Source organism: Chionomys nivalis, chromosome 4 (assembly GCF_950005125.1).
Source record: "Chionomys nivalis chromosome 4, mChiNiv1.1, whole genome shotgun sequence".
In the NCBI taxonomy this organism is placed as follows: domain Eukaryota; kingdom Metazoa; phylum Chordata; class Mammalia; order Rodentia; family Cricetidae; genus Chionomys; species Chionomys nivalis.
The window spans coordinates 36440266-36458382 of NC_080089.1; the positions used below are offsets into that span (position 1 = coordinate 36440266).

Sequence of the window (18117 nt, forward strand, 5' to 3'; positions counted from 1 at the left end):
CAGTGTGTTTTCCATGTATAAAGTAGAAGTGGTACTAATTATTAATGGATGATAATGAGGAGTAAATGAGTAAACACATAAATTAGTTAAAACAGTGTTTGGCACATTAACTTGGGTGGACATTATTGTTACTATTATTGTTACTATTATTTACTCAGTTATTCCAATATTTATTATCTACTATGTGCGAGGTACTGGTGATAAGGTGATACATAAAACTGATTTAGCCTCTCCCTTAGTGAAGCCTGCAGGTTAGGGAAGGCAGGAAAATAAAGAACACTTATAGCTATGTGAGATGTGCGCCACTATAAGGAAGGATAGTGTGTGTGTGTGTGTGTGTGTGTGAGCTTAGCAGGGTAATGGACTTAGTTTAAGACTTGTCTTGAAAGAGGAGGCACAAGTCCTAGATACAGGGGTAGGAGACCATGTGTAACACTGGAGAATTGCCGTGGAGGTATGTTGTTCTGGGACACTGGGCTAAGTGACTGGTGGTGGATGACGGTAGATGGGACAGCATAGAGGCTTGTATCTTTGCTAAAGCACATAAGTCATGGATCAGTAGATTTTAAGCAATAAAAGCACACAAGCAGATCGAAAGGGTTTGACAGCCATCAGATAGGGCTGGTAGAGCTGTGGGCAGGCTCTTATGATATGCAGATGTTCACAGTGAGGACTTGAGAGTATGGCTGTGGGGATGAAGGCTCAAGGTGAGAGTAAAGAGGTCTCTGGAGAAGGGACAAGGATGTCTAAGAGTGGATTCTGGGGACCAAGCTCAGGTCCTCTACACGAGTAGCATGCACTCTTGACTGCTGAGCCAGCCTCCAGTCTCTCTTTGTGGTTTGTGAGATGCACTGAAAGTGAAGAATTCCAAGACTGCTGTGATTTCTGCCTAGTCTGCCATTGAATATGTTATGTAGCTGAGAATTACATTGAGCTTCTGGTCCTTCTTCCTCTGTGTCCTAAGGCAGCAAAGCGTGGGTCGTGACCCCTTTGACCCTTTCACAGGGTCGCCTAAACCATCAGAAATATCAGATATTTGCACTATGATTCATCACAGCAGCAAGATTACAGCTATGAAGTGGCAACAAAAATAATCTTGTGATTGGGCTCACCACAATATGAGGAACTGTGTTAAAGGGCCGCAGTCCTAAAGGATGGGAGTGTAGTCATGAACCATCATCACACCTGGTTTATGCAGTGCTGGGGAGTGAATCCAGAGCTTTGTGCATGCTATGCAAGTGCTCTATCAACTCAGCTATATCCCCAGTCTCCTTTTTGAAAGCATATGAAATAATGGGTCTTATTATTGGCATTTTATGCATATGTATAATTATATTGTGCTCACATTCACTTCTTTACCCATCTTCCACCTCCTGACTCTAACTGCTTGTCTCCTTTCCCCCTTCAAGTAGTCCATTCTGCTTTCATGTCTCGTATTATGTTGAATATATTTTATTTAAATCTAGATTATTTGTGATAGATGTGATATTTGTCCTTGTCTGACTTATTTTGCTTAATATAATGCTTTCCTATTTTATCCATTTTCCTTACAAATGATATAATTTTATTCTTTTTTATGTCTGAATAAAAATTCTACAAGCTAAGGGAAAATACCCAATTAATACCTCTGAATCCTTGGATAATAGTAGAAGTCTAAGACATAGTCCTGTGTTAAGTTTTCTGGCACATGATCCCATCAGCACATATGAACAATGTTAGTGGCGGGAGAACAGAGTAGTCTTGGGGAGATGTGTCAGTGCAGGAAGCCTGGAAAGACCTTGGCAAGCCTGTATTAGGACAGATTGGAACGTCTGCCTGTTCAGAAGTGTGAGCCATACGGAGCACATCACACCTGTGCGACTCAATCTGTACTCGCTGCCCACTGTTTCCAAAACAGTGATTTTTCTGGTTTAGGTGGAATTACGAATTTTATACACTGATGCCTGGCTATTGGTCAGAGAAATACAATAGTGAGCACGTGGTCCTAGGCTTTGCTGACCTCCTGGAGGGGAGCAATAAGCTCAGCTGCTTTTGCTTTTCAGAGGCCAAATATGTAGACATTTCTCCAGCATTCTAAGTGACCCTTTATGGTTTCAGTTTTTCCTAGTTTTCCAGTGTGCATCTGGGCATCTGTTTCTGCTTAGCTGTCTCTGGTTAGAAAGAGCCTCGGCTGCCCAGCATGGAGTAGGTGCTTGGGTGGTATTTATGTAATTGTCTACATAATTATTTCTTCGCATAGGTTAGGAGAATAACTTTCCACTGCTCTGTTGCCCCATTCTTTTCCTTTGAATTTAGATTGATGTGACGGCAACTGTGTTAAACCAGTTCATGTTTGACCATTTTTATGTTAAAATGTTTTCTCTGCCTTTTCTATGTTTGTATTTCCCTGTTCTACTGTTTTTATGTTTTCTTGTTGTTTTTCTTGCATACTTTGCCACTTGGAAGACAATTTTTTTTTTAAATCTCTGAGTATGACAGTGACTGCAGTGATCCAGTGACCGGAAAGAAGGGCAGTGGAAGGTGTGGCTCCCAGGGAGCAAGCCAGGGATTCCTAAATTAGGGTCTTTCGTAGCGTCTCCTTTCTTTAGTGGAGTCCCAAAAGCTCATTCTGACTAATCGACTGGGCACGTTAAAATATCTTTTTTGCAGAGATTAATTTATATGCTTCCCACTACTTGTTGACGTGTTCGTTTCTCCACGCACCTGTTCGTTAATGGGAGAGCCCAGTGCCACCAGCAATGTTAATACTTGTTAGCAGCGTGCGAGGAGGTGGGGTGGATGACAAGGGTGATTCTGCTTAGTAAAGGGAATATTTAGAGTAGAAATGAGTCCTAGCCTGTGCTCACATTTGATTGGATAATTGCAAGTTAGTTCAGGGTAAATCAGAAAGATTAGATTATGGTAATATTGACAGTTGGATAGTGTAATGAGAATTTCTATTTTGTGTTTTTTAAATTTTTTTAAACTAACTGTCCTCGAATTTTAATCTATCTGTATTTTTTTCTCTCCTAATTTAGGATTATAACTGGGTAACTAATTTTTTCCTGTAAACGCCTTAGATAAAAATAAGAGTGGATTGGTACAGATTAAGGATAAAAAGGCTGCTGTTCTTGACAGCTCCATCCCCCTTGTCTGGAATTTGGCCAATCCCTATAGCTTTGCATACAGAGCCTGGGCATAGCCACACATGGAGTATGTTCGGGGTTTGACTTTGTTTTGGGTGGTTGGTTGGCTAATTCCTTGGAGTCTGTTGTTGTTGCAGCACACTCCAACACTTGGATGGTGCTGCTGGATCCCATGGAGCCCGGGGGACCCTTTGAAGTGATGGCACAGCAGACTCTGGGGACAACGAATGTCACCCTGAGGGTTCACGATGTCTTATTTGGAGATGTCTGGCTGTGCAGTGGGCAGAGTAACATGCAGATGACTGTGTCACAGGTAATTCGGAGAGTCTCAGCTGATGATGAATGTTGATGGTAATGGGGAGGAAGAGAAAAGAAGGAGAAGGGAAAAAGATTAACAAGGAAAAGGAAGGCTGTTTTTACTTACTAAGTGCTTATCATGAGCAAGATCTAATCCGAGTGCTTTCATACTAAATTTTTTTATTTAGTAACCTAAAGAAGCGAACTATTGATTAAATTGGAGTTATTGGTTGGCACTAATTGTGTTTATATACTCAGTTTTCTCCCTAAAGAGGTAAAAGCTTACCGCTATTCCTAGCTCTATCCTCCAAACTGAGTTTCTTTTCTAGTTGATTTATCTCTTCTTGCCTTTCTTGACTATCCATTTTTCTATTTTTAAGAAATATTTTAAGTTTGAGGTTTAGGAATCTGTACAACCAAGCCATGCTTTTTTTTCAATTCTCTCTTTGATAAAAGTATAAACTAGAGGGGTTGGAGAGATGAGTCACTGGTTAAGAGCACTGGCTGTTTTTCCGGAGGACCCAGGTTCAATTCCCAGCACCCACACAGCAGCTCATAACTGTCTGTAACTCCAGTTCCAGTGGAGCCAACAGGCACACATGCAGGAGAAACACCAATGCACATAAAATGAAAATGAATCACTAAAAAAGTGGAGACTAGAGTACTTTTATATATTTTAAGCCTTTTTTTTTTTTTTGAGATAGTGTTTCTTTGTGTAGCCCTGGTCCTGGCTGTCCTGGATCTAGCTCTGTATATCAGGCTGACTTTAAACTTAGCCATTTGCCTTCCTCTGTCTCCTAAGGACTGGGATTAAAGGTTTGTGCCACCACTGCCTGGCTTGTTTATACATCTTTTATTCTTTATAGTTTCATTATTCCCTTTAGGAAAACCTGTTGCCAAACAGTGGTATTAAAAAGGTTAACAAGCCGGGCGGTGGTGGCACATGCCTTTAATCCCAGCACTTGGGAGGCAGAGGTAGGTGTATCTCTGTGAGTTCGAGGCCAGCCTGGTCTACAAGAGCTAGTTCCAGGACAGGCACCAAAAACTTCAGAGAAACCCTGTCTCGAAAAATCAAAAAAAAAAGTTAACAAATCTACTTCATTTTACCCATGTTTAACTAATTAAAAAAATCTGACTTTTTGTATATATAGTTTTCTAATCAGTATTTTGTGAACTCTTCCTGCCTTAATTAAATATATGGAAGTATTTTAAATTGAAATGCCTATTAAGCTAAGCTTGGCCTGGACCTTCTTGGCATGTTTGAATGGATACAGATGTGAGGTTTTATCCTGCTAGGAATCATGGTTTTATACAGAAGTGGAATTGCTGTCAAGTCATTAGAGAAAGCAGTGCTTTCCCCCATGTTGTAATTGCAGTTCTGTGTTTTCACAGAAAGGCATGGACCAGATCTGTTTGTATCTATATAGTAACTTTCTCAATAGCAGACTATGCCAAGGGATCCCATCCCATTTTCTGTCAAGCTAAATCAGATCTTGATTGCTAAGCGTAAACACTTTCTTTCTGCCTGGAATTTTCTAGAGCATCTTCTGAATTAACTCTGGGCTGAGAGCTCTGAGATGGAGGGGGACAGAAAAGAGGATTCTATCTGAAACATATGTATTTCTCTCTCTCTCTCTCTCTCTCTCTCTCTCTCTCTCTCTCTCTCTCTCTCTCTCTCTCTCTGATGCACTTAGTTTGTAAGGCAGCATTTTAGGTGCAATAGTACTGAAAGCCACATTTTCCAATCTTTTAACAGTGCAGAGCCTTCTCTTTTGATAGGAAGCATGCATTGCACGGCTCCCCCTTGATGCTTTTGCTCCTTTCTCTGTCCAGATTCCCAGTGCACACAAGCACACAAGCACAGGGCTGTCTCTCTCCCCTTTCCTCCTTCCATGTGCCTTTTTGAGGAGGTAAGATTCTCACTATAACCTACCCCTCTTCACATTCAAAGAAGGAAATGGCAGATTGTATGCCCATCTTGTTGTTAGGGTAAAATGGAATTTTAAAGCTGAATGTTATTTATAACACCGAGTGAGATGTTTATAAATGGAGAAAAGTCTAAATGTTCATCTGCCACCTCAGGGTAGGTCTTAAGACTCAGCTATTTCCAGTAAGCTTAGGAAAAGATGGCCAGTATCAGACAAGAAGCCCAAATTGCCCATCACTTGACAATCTCTTCTTTCTTATTTTACATATAGAGAAATTAATATACGGAAGAGAGGGATGGGTGCCACATTCCAGTAGCAGATTCTTGGAAGTATGGCGGATGGCTTATATACAATTATTAACCTCAACCTTAGAACTGAACTGATATAGTAGAAGATGAAACAAAGTACTAAATCTCCAGATTCTTCTGTGTCGATGACTAGATGTCCATCCACAACATGTGTGAGTGTGAGCACACACATACGTTTACATTTTCACACATTCACATACATACACACTTACACATATGTCTTGTTCCCCCTTGCAGGCCCCTTGCTTAGATCCTCTGAGGGAAATCGATTCTTGGCGTGTCTTCATTAATTCAAGAATGTGGTACAAAGGTTACAAAATGAACACTGGTGAGCAGCTGCTTTGATGGGGACCGGTCTGGTCCCTGGAGAGACAGCGGTGCTCTCCCTCAGCCCAGGCAGCCTTAATGACTTCAAATACCTTGGTATTCATTTACATCCTCATTTAAATACTTGGTAGGGAAATAATTATACTGAGGTGTTTGATGAGATGAAATCTGATCTCAGCAGATGGAGGAAAGCTTCCCTTTCATCAACAGGGAAACCAAGTGTCATTTAAATGAAAATCTTCCTGAAATCTCTTTATTCCTAAATTTGCTGCCAACATCCCAGAGGAAATGCTTCCATCAAAAAGGCAGTGGTATTGGGAACGGGGACCAATTTCAGACGTGACTGTCATCAGGTACAGCAGGAATTTCCCCCACCCCCATTTTTGTTGACACCCGGCTTTCCAGTTCTGGCAAATATGAGAAAAGATGGAAGCCTTCCAGTTAATGTTTTGAATCCAGTTCCCTGGGCTGGTAACAATACAGGAGTATGCCAGCCACCCTGACTCCACTGGCCTGGCACTACCCAGGCAGACTCAGCAATGGGGTTGGAAGACAAGTAGCATGTTCTCCCATCCTGCTTCCCCAAGCTGGCGTCTCATTGCTATGAGCTGCTTGCGTTCCCAGGCAGTGCGGAAGCTAGTGTGGGTGGAGGGAATGAAAGCAGCTTCATCCACTGTTTCCATGGAAGCAACACACGATGCTTCGTGCTCGGTGCAGAGCTGAATTTCAAAGGAGGTGACTTTTTTACAGGTACTTAACGCTAAAAAATAATTTCCCTGCCAGAGTACACTGTGAGCTTGTTTCTCTTTGCCATCCATTTTCCATTAAACCTGCCAGGTAAGCTCCTGAAGACAGATCAGAATTTCCAGTGGAATTTTCCTGTGACTGTGTGTGATGTCTGCCCTAAGTATGGAGACCTTCACAGCTGGAGTTGATACCGCCCAGGAGGCACATCAGGTTGTGGCTCCCACAGTGACCCAAGAGCAATTTCCTTTGTATTTGCTTGTGTTGTTGGCTACAGCCAGTGCAGTAGTCAACTCGAAGGCGATTCTACAGCAGTTTTCAATGAGATGCCAAGGGGGCACCCTGGCTGCTTTTATTCCTTTTCCTTCTTCTGGATCGTGGGCTGGAAGGCCAGCTGTATTCTCTGCGGTGGCTGGGAGGGAAAGCAAAGCAGCTGCCATCTCTGTGGCTGGAGGCCAATGCAAAGTACCCTGGACTCCTGTGCCTTGCTGTGGCAGCCGGACCCAGCTGGAGAGCCTGCTCCCTGAGGCATATGGTAACTGACCTTCCTGATGATCCTGTTGGTCCTTTGTCTTAGGAGAAGCTGACTGCTCTGAGGGATAGAGAGTACTCTGGAGCAAATGCGCACACAAATACAAAAGCAAACCAAGATGTTGTCCTTTGATTTTTACTGTAAAGGAAACAACATCAACAGACCTGTGCTGGCTGGTTTTATGTGTCAGCTTGACATAAACTAGAGTCATCAGAGGAAGGAAGGAGCCTCGGCTCAGGAAATGCCTCCTTAAGATTGAGCTGTAGGGCATTTCTTCGTTTAGTGATCAGTGGGGAGGGCCCAGCCTATGGTAGATGGTGCCATCCCTGAGCTATTGGTCCTGGGTTCTATAAGAAGGTGAGTTAAGGAAGCCATAGGAAGCAAGCCAGTAAGCAGCAACCCATGTCCTCTGCATCAGCTCTTGCCCCCAGGAACCTGCCTTGTTACTTCCTGACTTCCTTCAGTGATGAACAGCAGTGCTGAAGTGTGAGCCTAATAAACCCTTTCCTCCCCAACTTGCTTTTTGGTCATGGTCTTTCGTCACAGCAATAGAAACGACAAAACCCCAAACAATAACCCAACAAGAGTGCAAGAGACCACGATGAAAGGAAGTAGGGTGCTCCTAAGATTTAGAGGAACGAGGCTTACCAGGCCTGATGAGTAAGTCACTCAGTACGGCACATACAGTCTTGCCCAGAATAGCACCAGACCACTGTGTCATGAAGACTCATGGGGTGGTTTGGGACATGTGGTATCTCTGGGCAGACACGTTTCTTTCTTTAGTTCCTTGGGACTCTCCTGAACCTTCCCCTGGCAGCACTTTTCAGATAACCTCTCTTGCTAGTCTTTTCCTTAGTGACTACGCCCCGCCCCAGGATCAAGAGGAGAGTAACCTAGGTTCCACAGTCATTTCTCTTGTGTGTTTCTTTGTAATTCTTTTCTTTATTAATGGTATGTAGATTAAATAAGTCATGGTCTACGTTGTCTCCGCAGACACTCCCTAAACACCATTGTTTTTTTTTTTTTTTTTTTTTTTTTTGATTTTTCGAGACAGGGTTTCTCCGTAGCTTTTGGTTCCTGTCCTGGAACTAGCTCTTGTAGACCAGGCTGGTCTCGAACTCACAGAGATCCGCCTGCCTCTGCCTCCCGAGTGCTGGGATTAAAGGAATGCTCCACCACTGCCCGGCCCCTAAACACCATTGTTAAAAGGAGTTAATTCAGAGACTCTGTGTTATCCGGAATCAGTTACCAGAGGGAACAAGTCTTTTAGTTTCATATTAAACTATGGGCTGGGAGGTGTAGCTTGGTGGTAGAAGGATTACCAGGCATGCCCTAGGCCCTAGATCCAGTCCTCAGAACCATGGGGGCGGGGGGAGACAGTGATGTAATACATAGTGTTCTTTAGCTGCACCCCGGCACAGCTCTTCTTGTCCCGTATAGACCTGCTGTGGCAGATGCCGGGTCCCCTTGCTTGTGAGTTGTGATTCATCATGGACTCCATTGGTTAGAGTGGACCCAAACGGTTTGGGTCCAGCCCATTTCTGATTTGGTTATTCCTTTATTCTCTGCCTATCCAAGTGTTAGAAGGAGCTCAGTGGATTGCAAGAAGTGTTAACTGAGAAGCTACAAGCCAGCTTGCTGTCTCTCGGGTTAATGGACCCTCTGATCTTTCTAGATCTTTAATGCCTCGAAGGAGTTGTCTGACAGTGCTGCCTACCAGTCTGTGCGCATCTTCTCTGTCTCCCTCGTCCAGGCAGAGGAGGAACTGGAGGACCTTGATGAGGTTGACCTGTCGTGGTCCAAGCCCACTGCAGGTAAGTGAGTGTTTCAGCCTGCACGTCTCTAGGGAATGGGTTAGTGACTTAAGCAGAACCCATAACCCCTCAGTTTGGTTCTTATTATTACAGAACGATCCTTTTGTTCCTATTGGGTGTCCATCCCATCCCTGGTGATCACGGTTTCATGTTTCATGTCCACCCTGAGTCTTCCCCTGGTGTTCAGGAAAGGGCTCTTGCTTTTACTTTAGAACAGTATTAATGCTGTTTAGCGTGAGGGGGGCCAGCATCTTCCTCCCTCATGGTAACCCTCTGTTCCCCCGCCCCCATTCCTGTGTCTGAGTATAACTTACCGATGTCCTCTTAGAGTGAATTTGGATCTACCCAGCTTCCTCCAGAGCCTTTTTCATCAGATTTATTCTGCCCTTTCTCTCCATTCGATACAGAGTCTTTATTTCGTGTCTCTGCCTCCTCTGCCACAGGCTCTGCACTAGTCCAAGGACAGGGCAGAGAGTGAGAGAGACACACAATTCCTACTTTAAGGGTTTAGCCTTGCTCTTTCTTTTCACAAACTAAAACAGAGCCAACATCGTCTCATGACGCTCCATCTCTTCCTGTTGCTTTACACTTCTAGAGTCTTTTGTTTTCATTCTCTTCACTGCCTTGACATGTTTCACTCCTTTTCTTTTTCTTTTCTTTTTTCGAGATAGGGCTTCTCTGTGTAGCCTTGGCTGTCCTGAAACTCCGTCTATAGAACAGACTGACCTCGAGCTCCAAGATCCTCCTGCTGGCCTCTGCCTCCTGAGTGATGGAATTAAAGGTGTGCGCCACCATTGCCTAGCAACATGGTCCATTCTTCAGTCCGTGGTAGTCTGGATCTTACACCTCAACACTTTGTTCACCTTAATGTTACTGCTCTCGTTATAAACTCTGTGACCTCAACAGCACTTGGCACTGTTGACCACTGCCCTTAGCCACTCCTAACCGTGTGGTAATTCTTTCCAGCTCTCCTGCCGCCACCCCCTCACCCCTGTTCTTTGCTTCCTTAATCCTTCCTTTCAAATGTGGTCTCCGTGTTCTTTCTAGGCCCTTTCTTTTTTACTTTGTATATGCTTTCCCTCAGAGACTTTATTTGTTCCTCCCTTTTTAAGTATTAGTGTATTCACCAAGCTCTCGAGAGCCCACCATTTGCTAGGCACTGTTTTAAGTGCTTTGGGTATAGCAGTGAACGACACAGGTAAAAACACCTGCCCTCATGTGCTTATAGTCTACTGTAAAAATATTCAGGAACCCAGTACTTAGTAAACTACATTCTGTCTGATTCTTAGGGGCAGTGGGTAAAAGGGCCTGTTTCCATGCCTTAACAACCTGAGTTTGATCCCTAGGACCCAACATAATGGAAGGATGGAACTAGCTCCCACCTCTGTCTCTGTCTCTGTCTCTCTTACACACAAACATTTCATATAGAATGCCAGTTTTGCTATCTAGTGCCTAGAGATGATAAAATGTTTGCCGTGTAAGCCTGAGGACCTGAATCTGGAACCCCAGTACTCGTTAAAAGGCAAACGTGAAAGCATGTGTCTATAATTCCATCACTGGGGAGGCAGACACAAGCTAATCTCTGCAGCCCACTGGTTTGCCAGCTTAGCCAATAAGTAAGTCTCAGGCTTAGTGAGAGGCCATATCAAACAAATGAGGGAACACATTGCTGAGAGCTGCCGTGGGAATATACAGTGACAGCTGTAGCTCTCAGCAATAAATAAATGGACACATGAATATATAAGTAAGGTGGAGGGCAGTCAAAAAAGACACCTGACATCAACTCTGGTCTCTACATAGGTACCCACACATGCTTGCACATCTACACACACACACACACACACACACACACACACACACACCACAAATAAATAAATTCTTGCCTATCCTATGTCCTCCTAACCTATTTTCTTCCTTCTCAGTTACCTTTCTCCTCTACCTACCAGGCAGATCTACCTTAAACTGGCTACGCACAGCCACCTAACACTAGGACACACACATTGCTCTGATTGTATCCTAGACATTAGAGACATAGGTATGAATAAGATAAGTTCCTGCCTTCGGGTAACTAAAACTATAGAAGAGAAATATTCTTCTATAGCTGTGAGACACCATGACCAGGGCAACTTACAGAAGAAAACATTTAATTGGGGGCTTGCTTATAGCTTCAGAGGCTGAGTCCATGACCATCATGGTAGGGAGCATGGCGGCAGGCAGGCAAGCGGTCAGGGTACTGGAGCAGTAGCTGAGAGCTACATCCTCATTTGCAGGCAGCAGTGTGTGTGTGGGGGGGGGGTGGGGGAGAGAAAGAGACAGAGAGACAGAGAGAGAATGGGTTTGGCATGGACTTTTGAAACCTCAAAGCCCACTCCCAGTGACATACCTCCAACAAGGCTACATCTCCTAATCACGACTAAACGATGGAGTCAGTGTCATTCTGACCACCGTAGAGGGAAACACCGAATAGATTATTACAGGAAGTGACTTGATGAGGCTGTGCAGAGAGGGGAGGAAGCCAGTCTAGACCAGACTTTTTAAGAAATATATTTTTTATTTTATGTTCATTAGTGTTTTGCCCGCATGTATGTCTGTATGAGGGTGTCAGAAACCCTGGAACTGGAGTTACACCCAGTTGGAGCTGCCCTGTGGGTGCTGGCAATTGAACCCTGGTCCTCTGGAAGAGCAGCCAGTGCTCTTAACTGCTGAGCCACCTCTCTAGCCCCTAAACCAGGCTTTTTATGAGCTTCATTTCATTTAGTATTTTTTCTTTGTTAACTCTGCCTTTCACTTCTCTGCCTCTCTTAAGACACTGTATTGTCATTTTACTCAGCTAATCACTTGCCTTATTCAGTAAGCTTTAGAGCTCTTGAGCGGTTCTTTGTGGCTCATTCATTGCCGCTGTGTCTCAACCATCATGTAGCTTGGCACATAGCAGGTGCTCAATTCTAACTCGTCAGAAATTGATTTGATTTTCTGCGTTTGCACTATCACTTCTTGGATTTGAGTCCTTTGCAGTAGTACTAAGTCAGTGCTTAAATACTGATCTGAATCAGTCTTGTCGCTGTGTTTGCATCCTCCCTCCCCTCACCAACTTCCTCCCTGTGGAACTCAGGTGCAGCAGCTTATGTTGGTTCGGGGCAGTGTGAACGGATAAACCAGAAAGAGCAAAGCTGGGGATGGCCATGTCTCCTCTTCTGCTGGATTTCTCAGCACTCCATTACATTAGGCGTGGAGTTGGTCATAAAATAATCCAGAAAAAAACAAATGCATCTCATCCCTCCCTCCTGACTGCTTGCCTTAAGTGAGTAGCCAGACAAGAGGGTGGAAAAGGGACCTGATGGTTCTTGTGCCGCTTTCCTCCTGAAGAGGGCGAAGATTCCTGGATTTCAAGGTGCCTGAGGTTCTACGGTACCTCAAAAGCTGCTTAGAGTTTTGGTTCCCTGATTACATAAGTGCATTATTTCTGTTCAGACAGCAACACAGTTGTTTTCATTTGCTGTGATGCCAGAGTGAGAGCTCTAGTTCCTCGTTATGGGAAAAAACATAAGCAACTGAAAAACAAACAAACAAACAACCTAAAAAGCTACCAAGAGAAATGGTCACTAATGAGGGGGTGGGGGAGAAGATTCTCCATAGGGGAGCTTTGGAAGCTAAGCTTCATCTTGGGCTGTATCTTGTCTCTGTCCCTCATTTTACCTTGCTTCTGAAGATCTTAGAAAGGAGCCCAGGGCTGGCTCCTGCCCCCTGCTCTCACCTAGACTGATCTCACAGCTCCGGTTTGTATTCCTTTGCTTTAATCATGACTGTCCCTGTAATATTTCTCTGCCCAGGAAACTTGGGCCATGGAAATTTCACTTACATGTCAGCAGTGTGCTGGCTCTTTGGGCGTTACCTGTACGACACTCTGCAATATCCCATTGGACTGGTCTCCTCCAGTTGGGGTGGGACACCCATTGAAGTCTGGTCATCTAGAAGGTCACTGGAAGCCTGTGGAGTCCCTGATACATGGAATGCAAGAGTTCTTCAGCCCGAGATAAAGCCCACAAAGAGGGAGTGTGAGAGTGAGGGACCCTTGTGTCCTCTGAGGAGGTAAGTGTGCACTGAATGTCCACATTTGTGCTGCGCGTGTGGCGTCATCCATGTGCAGGACACAGGCTGTTGCCATGGGCACTGTAGTCATCTGGGTACATGTCAGCAGGGGATAACGACCATTTAACTCAGTAACAGCAGTAGCTGAGTGCTTGCAGCCGTTTTCTGTGGAGGGTACTGCACTAGGCTCTTACATCCCTAAAGTGTCGATACTGCTGCTGTTCCATGGTTAAAGACACCGAGTCCCACAGAGGATCAATAAGTGGCTGTGGGCAGGACTAGTAAGTGGGTTAATCCGACCCCAACACCTGGGTTCCTCTTGGCCACCATACAAGCTCTCATGCCCCAAGAGTAAACAGCCAGGCAGGAAGGAATGCATAAATATGTATTTAAAATATATTAGTGTACTGAGTAAGCCTGCCTGGGAAAAGCTGGGTGGGGAGAATATTTGGGGGAGAGAAAGAACTAGTTAGTGAAAAACAAACAAAGCCCTAAAGAATACTGTGTGCAGGTGAATGGCATGTGCCCCACTTGCGCGAGCACTGTTTCATCCTCTCTGGGAGGGGGAGAGCTTTGCTCTGGGTACAGTTGGGACATTTGGATACAGGCTTGCCTGGGAATGAGTGGGGCGGAGACAGTAAGTTTGGACAAAGAGAATGGCCTTTCGGAGACTAGGAGGGAAAGTCCTACCTGGCTGTGGTGGGGGTGCAAACGCAAATGGCGAGGGAAAGCGGGGGTCCTCGTACAGAGCTGCCGCACAGCTAAATGCATATATGTATTCCACAGGAAGTTTAGGACCATATCCAAAGTCAGAGAAAAAAAAAAACAAAAAACAAAACCTTCTTTTTTGACTCAGTAATGCCGCTGCTGGGAATTTATCTTGCAAAAAGAATTAAGTATGTATGCATTTTGTTTAGCTCTATGGAAGATAATCGTGATATTACTGACAAAAGCAAAACACTTAAGCTAGTCTAAGCGTCTCTCTACTGAGGAATAGTTAAGCTGAAATTATTGCCTGTAAATCAGCCTCCTTCTCGCTTTAATGGCCCTATCTGGAAACTGGCATGGCTTCCTGTGGACTTGCACAGAACTGACTCAGAAGAGCCTAGAGGTAGAACCCCAAGGCTTTCCCGTGCTCTCAAGTGAAATGCAATAGACTGGATTAGCCCTGTGCTGTTTCTTCTGAGGTTTGTTCAAGTGAGCGTGGGCAGGCTGACTCTTGTGATCTGGTGACCCTATTCATCTTTCCGATTTCAGGTTCTTCCGGGCTGCTTTAGTGGCTGGACCCTCAGCGCACTCTGTCCTCTGGAATGCCATGATCCATCCACTGCAAAACATGACTTTGAAAGGGGCGGTGTGGTACCAGGGTGAGCTTACCCCTTTCTCCATTGTGTCAGTTAGCTTTTGCAGTGTGGCCAAGGGCCCCAAGAAGTTAATGGCGTCAAAGCCCAGTGACTTCATACTTTTCTTTAGCTCTCTCTTCTCTGGCTTAACAGGGTGGTTCCCCTATCTGTGCTGCTTCAGCTGGTTTTGTCTGGGATCTCTTATTTGTCCTTAGCTACCTACTAAGTTATCTGGTAGCCAGAGGGCCAAGATGGCCTGTCTCTCATAACCATTGACTAAGGGCTGCGTGCTGGGCGTCATGATTCCCAGGTAGCCTGTTCTTTAGCAGATTGGCTCACAGGTATTTTTCATTTCCTTTATGGTCCCAGAGTTCCAGGAACCTAGAGAGAGCCACGCCCAGAGCCTCTGGGCACAACAAGTGCTGACGCCATAAGAGCTTGCAGGCTACTACTTCAGGGCGTGGATGGGGAGAAGAAAAATGTAAGGCATTTTAAAAATCCACACCAAAGTCCTCTCACGATTTTGGTGATTTTTTTTTAGGGGAGTCCAATGCAGATTATAACAGAGACCTGTACTCATGCATGTTTCCCGCACTCATTGATGACTGGCGCCAGACCTTCCACGATGGCTCCCAGGGGCAGACAGAGCGTTTCTTTCCGTTTGGATTTGTCCAGGTATGTGTCAGAGGAAGGGTGTTAAGCATATGTGGAAGACATGCGCTATGCAGATCTCTGTCCAGGAGTTTGCGTTCCCACGTTTGTTCTCAGTGTGTGCTAACTCCGAGCTGTATGTAACCCTTAATTCATATGAATTTACTGAAGAGATGATGAAATCTTTAAACATGTTAATAAACAGCTAATATTTTCTATTCTAAAAGCACTCCAGTTTCACTGGAAAACTTTCAAAGATGAAAGAAACACCCAAACAAAAACAATCCCAGCTACCACCACCACCACCACCACCACCATCATAAAGCTAAAACTACTGAGAATTCCAGAAAAAAAAAGCATACTTCTCTTTGTGTACAGTTGTTGTTTCTCTTCCCATCATATTGTAAGCATTTATATGCCAATAAATCATATTCTTCAACATGATTTGTCATGATTAGAGAATATTCAGAAATACGGATTCATTGAAACACATTTAAATGAGTTCTGAATGGACAGGCACTAGGTGGTTTCTCTTATTTTGCATTTACAAGCTGTGTTGTTTTCCTGAAAGCAGATTCCTTGTAACTTAATTATTGCCCAATGATAAATTCCCAGAAATTAAACAGCTGGGTCAGAAGATATACACCCCCAAAGACTTTATCCACATCCCCATTCCTTGTTAAAATTATGCAATTGTGTAAATGTGTACCCTTAGCAGTGGGTGAGAATGTGGACTGTCTCATGCTGAGCAGGGTTGTGCGTTTCCCCGACTGGCTAAGGCTGGCTCGGCAGCCTCCCTAGACCTACTCACAAACTGCCCAACCAACCAGCCATGTTAGCTTCCCACGATCTCTGTGACTTGCTGTTATCCCTGACACCCTCTAGAACTGGCCATATTGCCTGCCTGTCTTCCAAGCATCATACACACCCTTGGTTTGAAGACCTAGTCGGGTCTCTGCCTGGATTTTAGGAAACTTTGTGTGACTAGTGAGAGTCTGGGCTAGATGCCTTTCCCCCAGATAATGCGTTTCTTAGTAATCACTTATGCTCTTGTTTGGTTTACATGTAGTTGTATGGGTGGCTATATTTCAGGGGGTCAGCTTTGTGTTTCTAGTATGTGGTTGTTTGGCACTTTTCAGATAATGGCTTGCAACACAAAATGAAAGCATTGTGAGGAAAAGCTGTGCTTTCTGTCAGAGGAAGCTAGTCAGAAATATTCTGCTTTCACTCTTAGATAAAAGGAATAAACGTATGGGCCAAGTTCAAACATATGTTCACGACATATCTAATGCCTAGACGTTTTAGTGGAGTGGTAGTTCTGGCTTTTATGACTCGGAAATTACACAAGTAAGGTATTATGAAAACGTCCAGCCGTCAGTGGGCACTGTCGTGATTCAGTTATTACCCTGTGAGCCATAAACTCTTTGTTCTCATCACCTTCCCTCTCTTGTGCCTTTATCTTCCTTACCATACCCTTCCTGGAGAAGCCTTTTGTGTATGTGTGTTTATGTGATGTGTGCTTCTGTGTATCAGCAAGAGCCAGTCCTCACCTTCCACCTTGTTTAAGACAGGGTCCTGTTAGCTCATATGCCAGGCGAACTGGTCCACAGCTCGTGGGGGACGTTCTTGTCTCTGCTTCCCCTCTTGTTCTGGAAATACCGGACTCAGAGATGTGCGCTACTGAACCTGACTTTATGTGGATTCTGTGGATTTGAACTCAGATTCTTATGCGTGTGCAGCAAGGGCTTTACCCACAGTTCCATCTCCACAGCTGAGCCTGGCTTTATGTGAGTTCTGTGGATCTGAACTCAGAGCCTCTTGCTTGTGTGGCATGAAGATTTTACCCACAGAGCCATTTCCCAGCCACCAAACCTTGAATTTGAGAAAAGTTTTTTTTTTTTTTTTTTTTTTTTTTTACTTTCTTTCACCTAACATGGCTGAATGATGATTTTCTTTTTGTATTTGTATTCAGTTCTCTGTTAGTGTTTCTCAGCTCGTGTACTTGGTTGTTTGAAGGTGACTCTAATTCAAATGAAAAATATGCAAACATGGCATCTGGTCTTCTTAAATTTTAGTCTATAAAATTACCCTTTAACCTTAACTTTATCACTCACAAAAATATGCCGATTACTTGTAATATTATGTATTTATGTAAGCATGTGAATTCAAAGGGAAGTCCTGAATGTGACAGCCCAGCTGGGCTGGAGTTGCATCTGGGGCTCCAACCCCCCCCCCCCCCCCCCCGCAATGACACTCCTTGCGCTGTGTGATGTTGAGCAACTTGTCAAGCGTCTTTCTTATTTTAAGTAGTGCATAACTTAATCTGTATGAAAACATGCTGCATATTAGCATTTATTATTTTTTCAGAGCTGGGGGGGTATTCTAGTTACCGGTAGAAGGGTGGCTGGAAGCAAGAGAGAAAGAAGATCCAGAGGCTGGGTTTTAAAAGGGCCCTTGGAGGAAGAGATTGAAAACTTCCCTGTTATTTGTAACATCTTCTGAATGTGGCTAGTTTTGTGGGTTTTTTGTTTTATGGTTATATGTCTTCATTAGCCTCTGTATTTGTAAGAAGCACCACGGGAGACTGAACCACACTTGATTGTACTTCAGATTAGGAAAAACACAAGCATTTCATTTGGGTGTGGAGTATGCTGGTGCCCCCAAGTGGTCAGTGTGCGGTAGTGCCGCCCGTGAAATGACAACTGAAGGAATTCCCAGCAGACTGCCATTTTGAGGAAAGGCCTTTGGCTGGAGGGGCTGATGTAGCTGGTCTGCCTGTTGAGCTTAAGGCTGCTTCCAGTGGCTTTGTTGCTTGGTTTCCATTATGACTCTGCCTGGTGAATATGGTTCCATTTACTGTCCTTGCCTTGATAGAGGATGGAGGACTAGTTGGTGTGTGTGTGTGTGTGTGTGTGTGTGTGTGTGTGTGTACACATTTGTACGGGGTCATGTGCATGTA

General features: G+C 44.3%; 1 protein-coding gene across 1 annotated transcript in view; it reads left to right on the forward strand.

The window, feature by feature from the left end:
• Siae (sialic acid acetylesterase) overlaps window positions 1–18117 on the forward strand; it is a 34259-nt gene that overhangs the window by 5263 nt on the left and 10879 nt on the right. The window contains exons 3-7 of the mRNA XM_057767062.1: window positions 3263–3438; window positions 8937–9075; window positions 12906–13164; window positions 14422–14531; window positions 15049–15182. Coding sequence (XP_057623045.1) covers window positions 3263–3438; window positions 8937–9075; window positions 12906–13164; window positions 14422–14531; window positions 15049–15182 — 818 coding nt within the window. The remainder of the gene's footprint in view (window positions 1–3262; window positions 3439–8936; window positions 9076–12905; window positions 13165–14421; window positions 14532–15048; window positions 15183–18117) is intronic.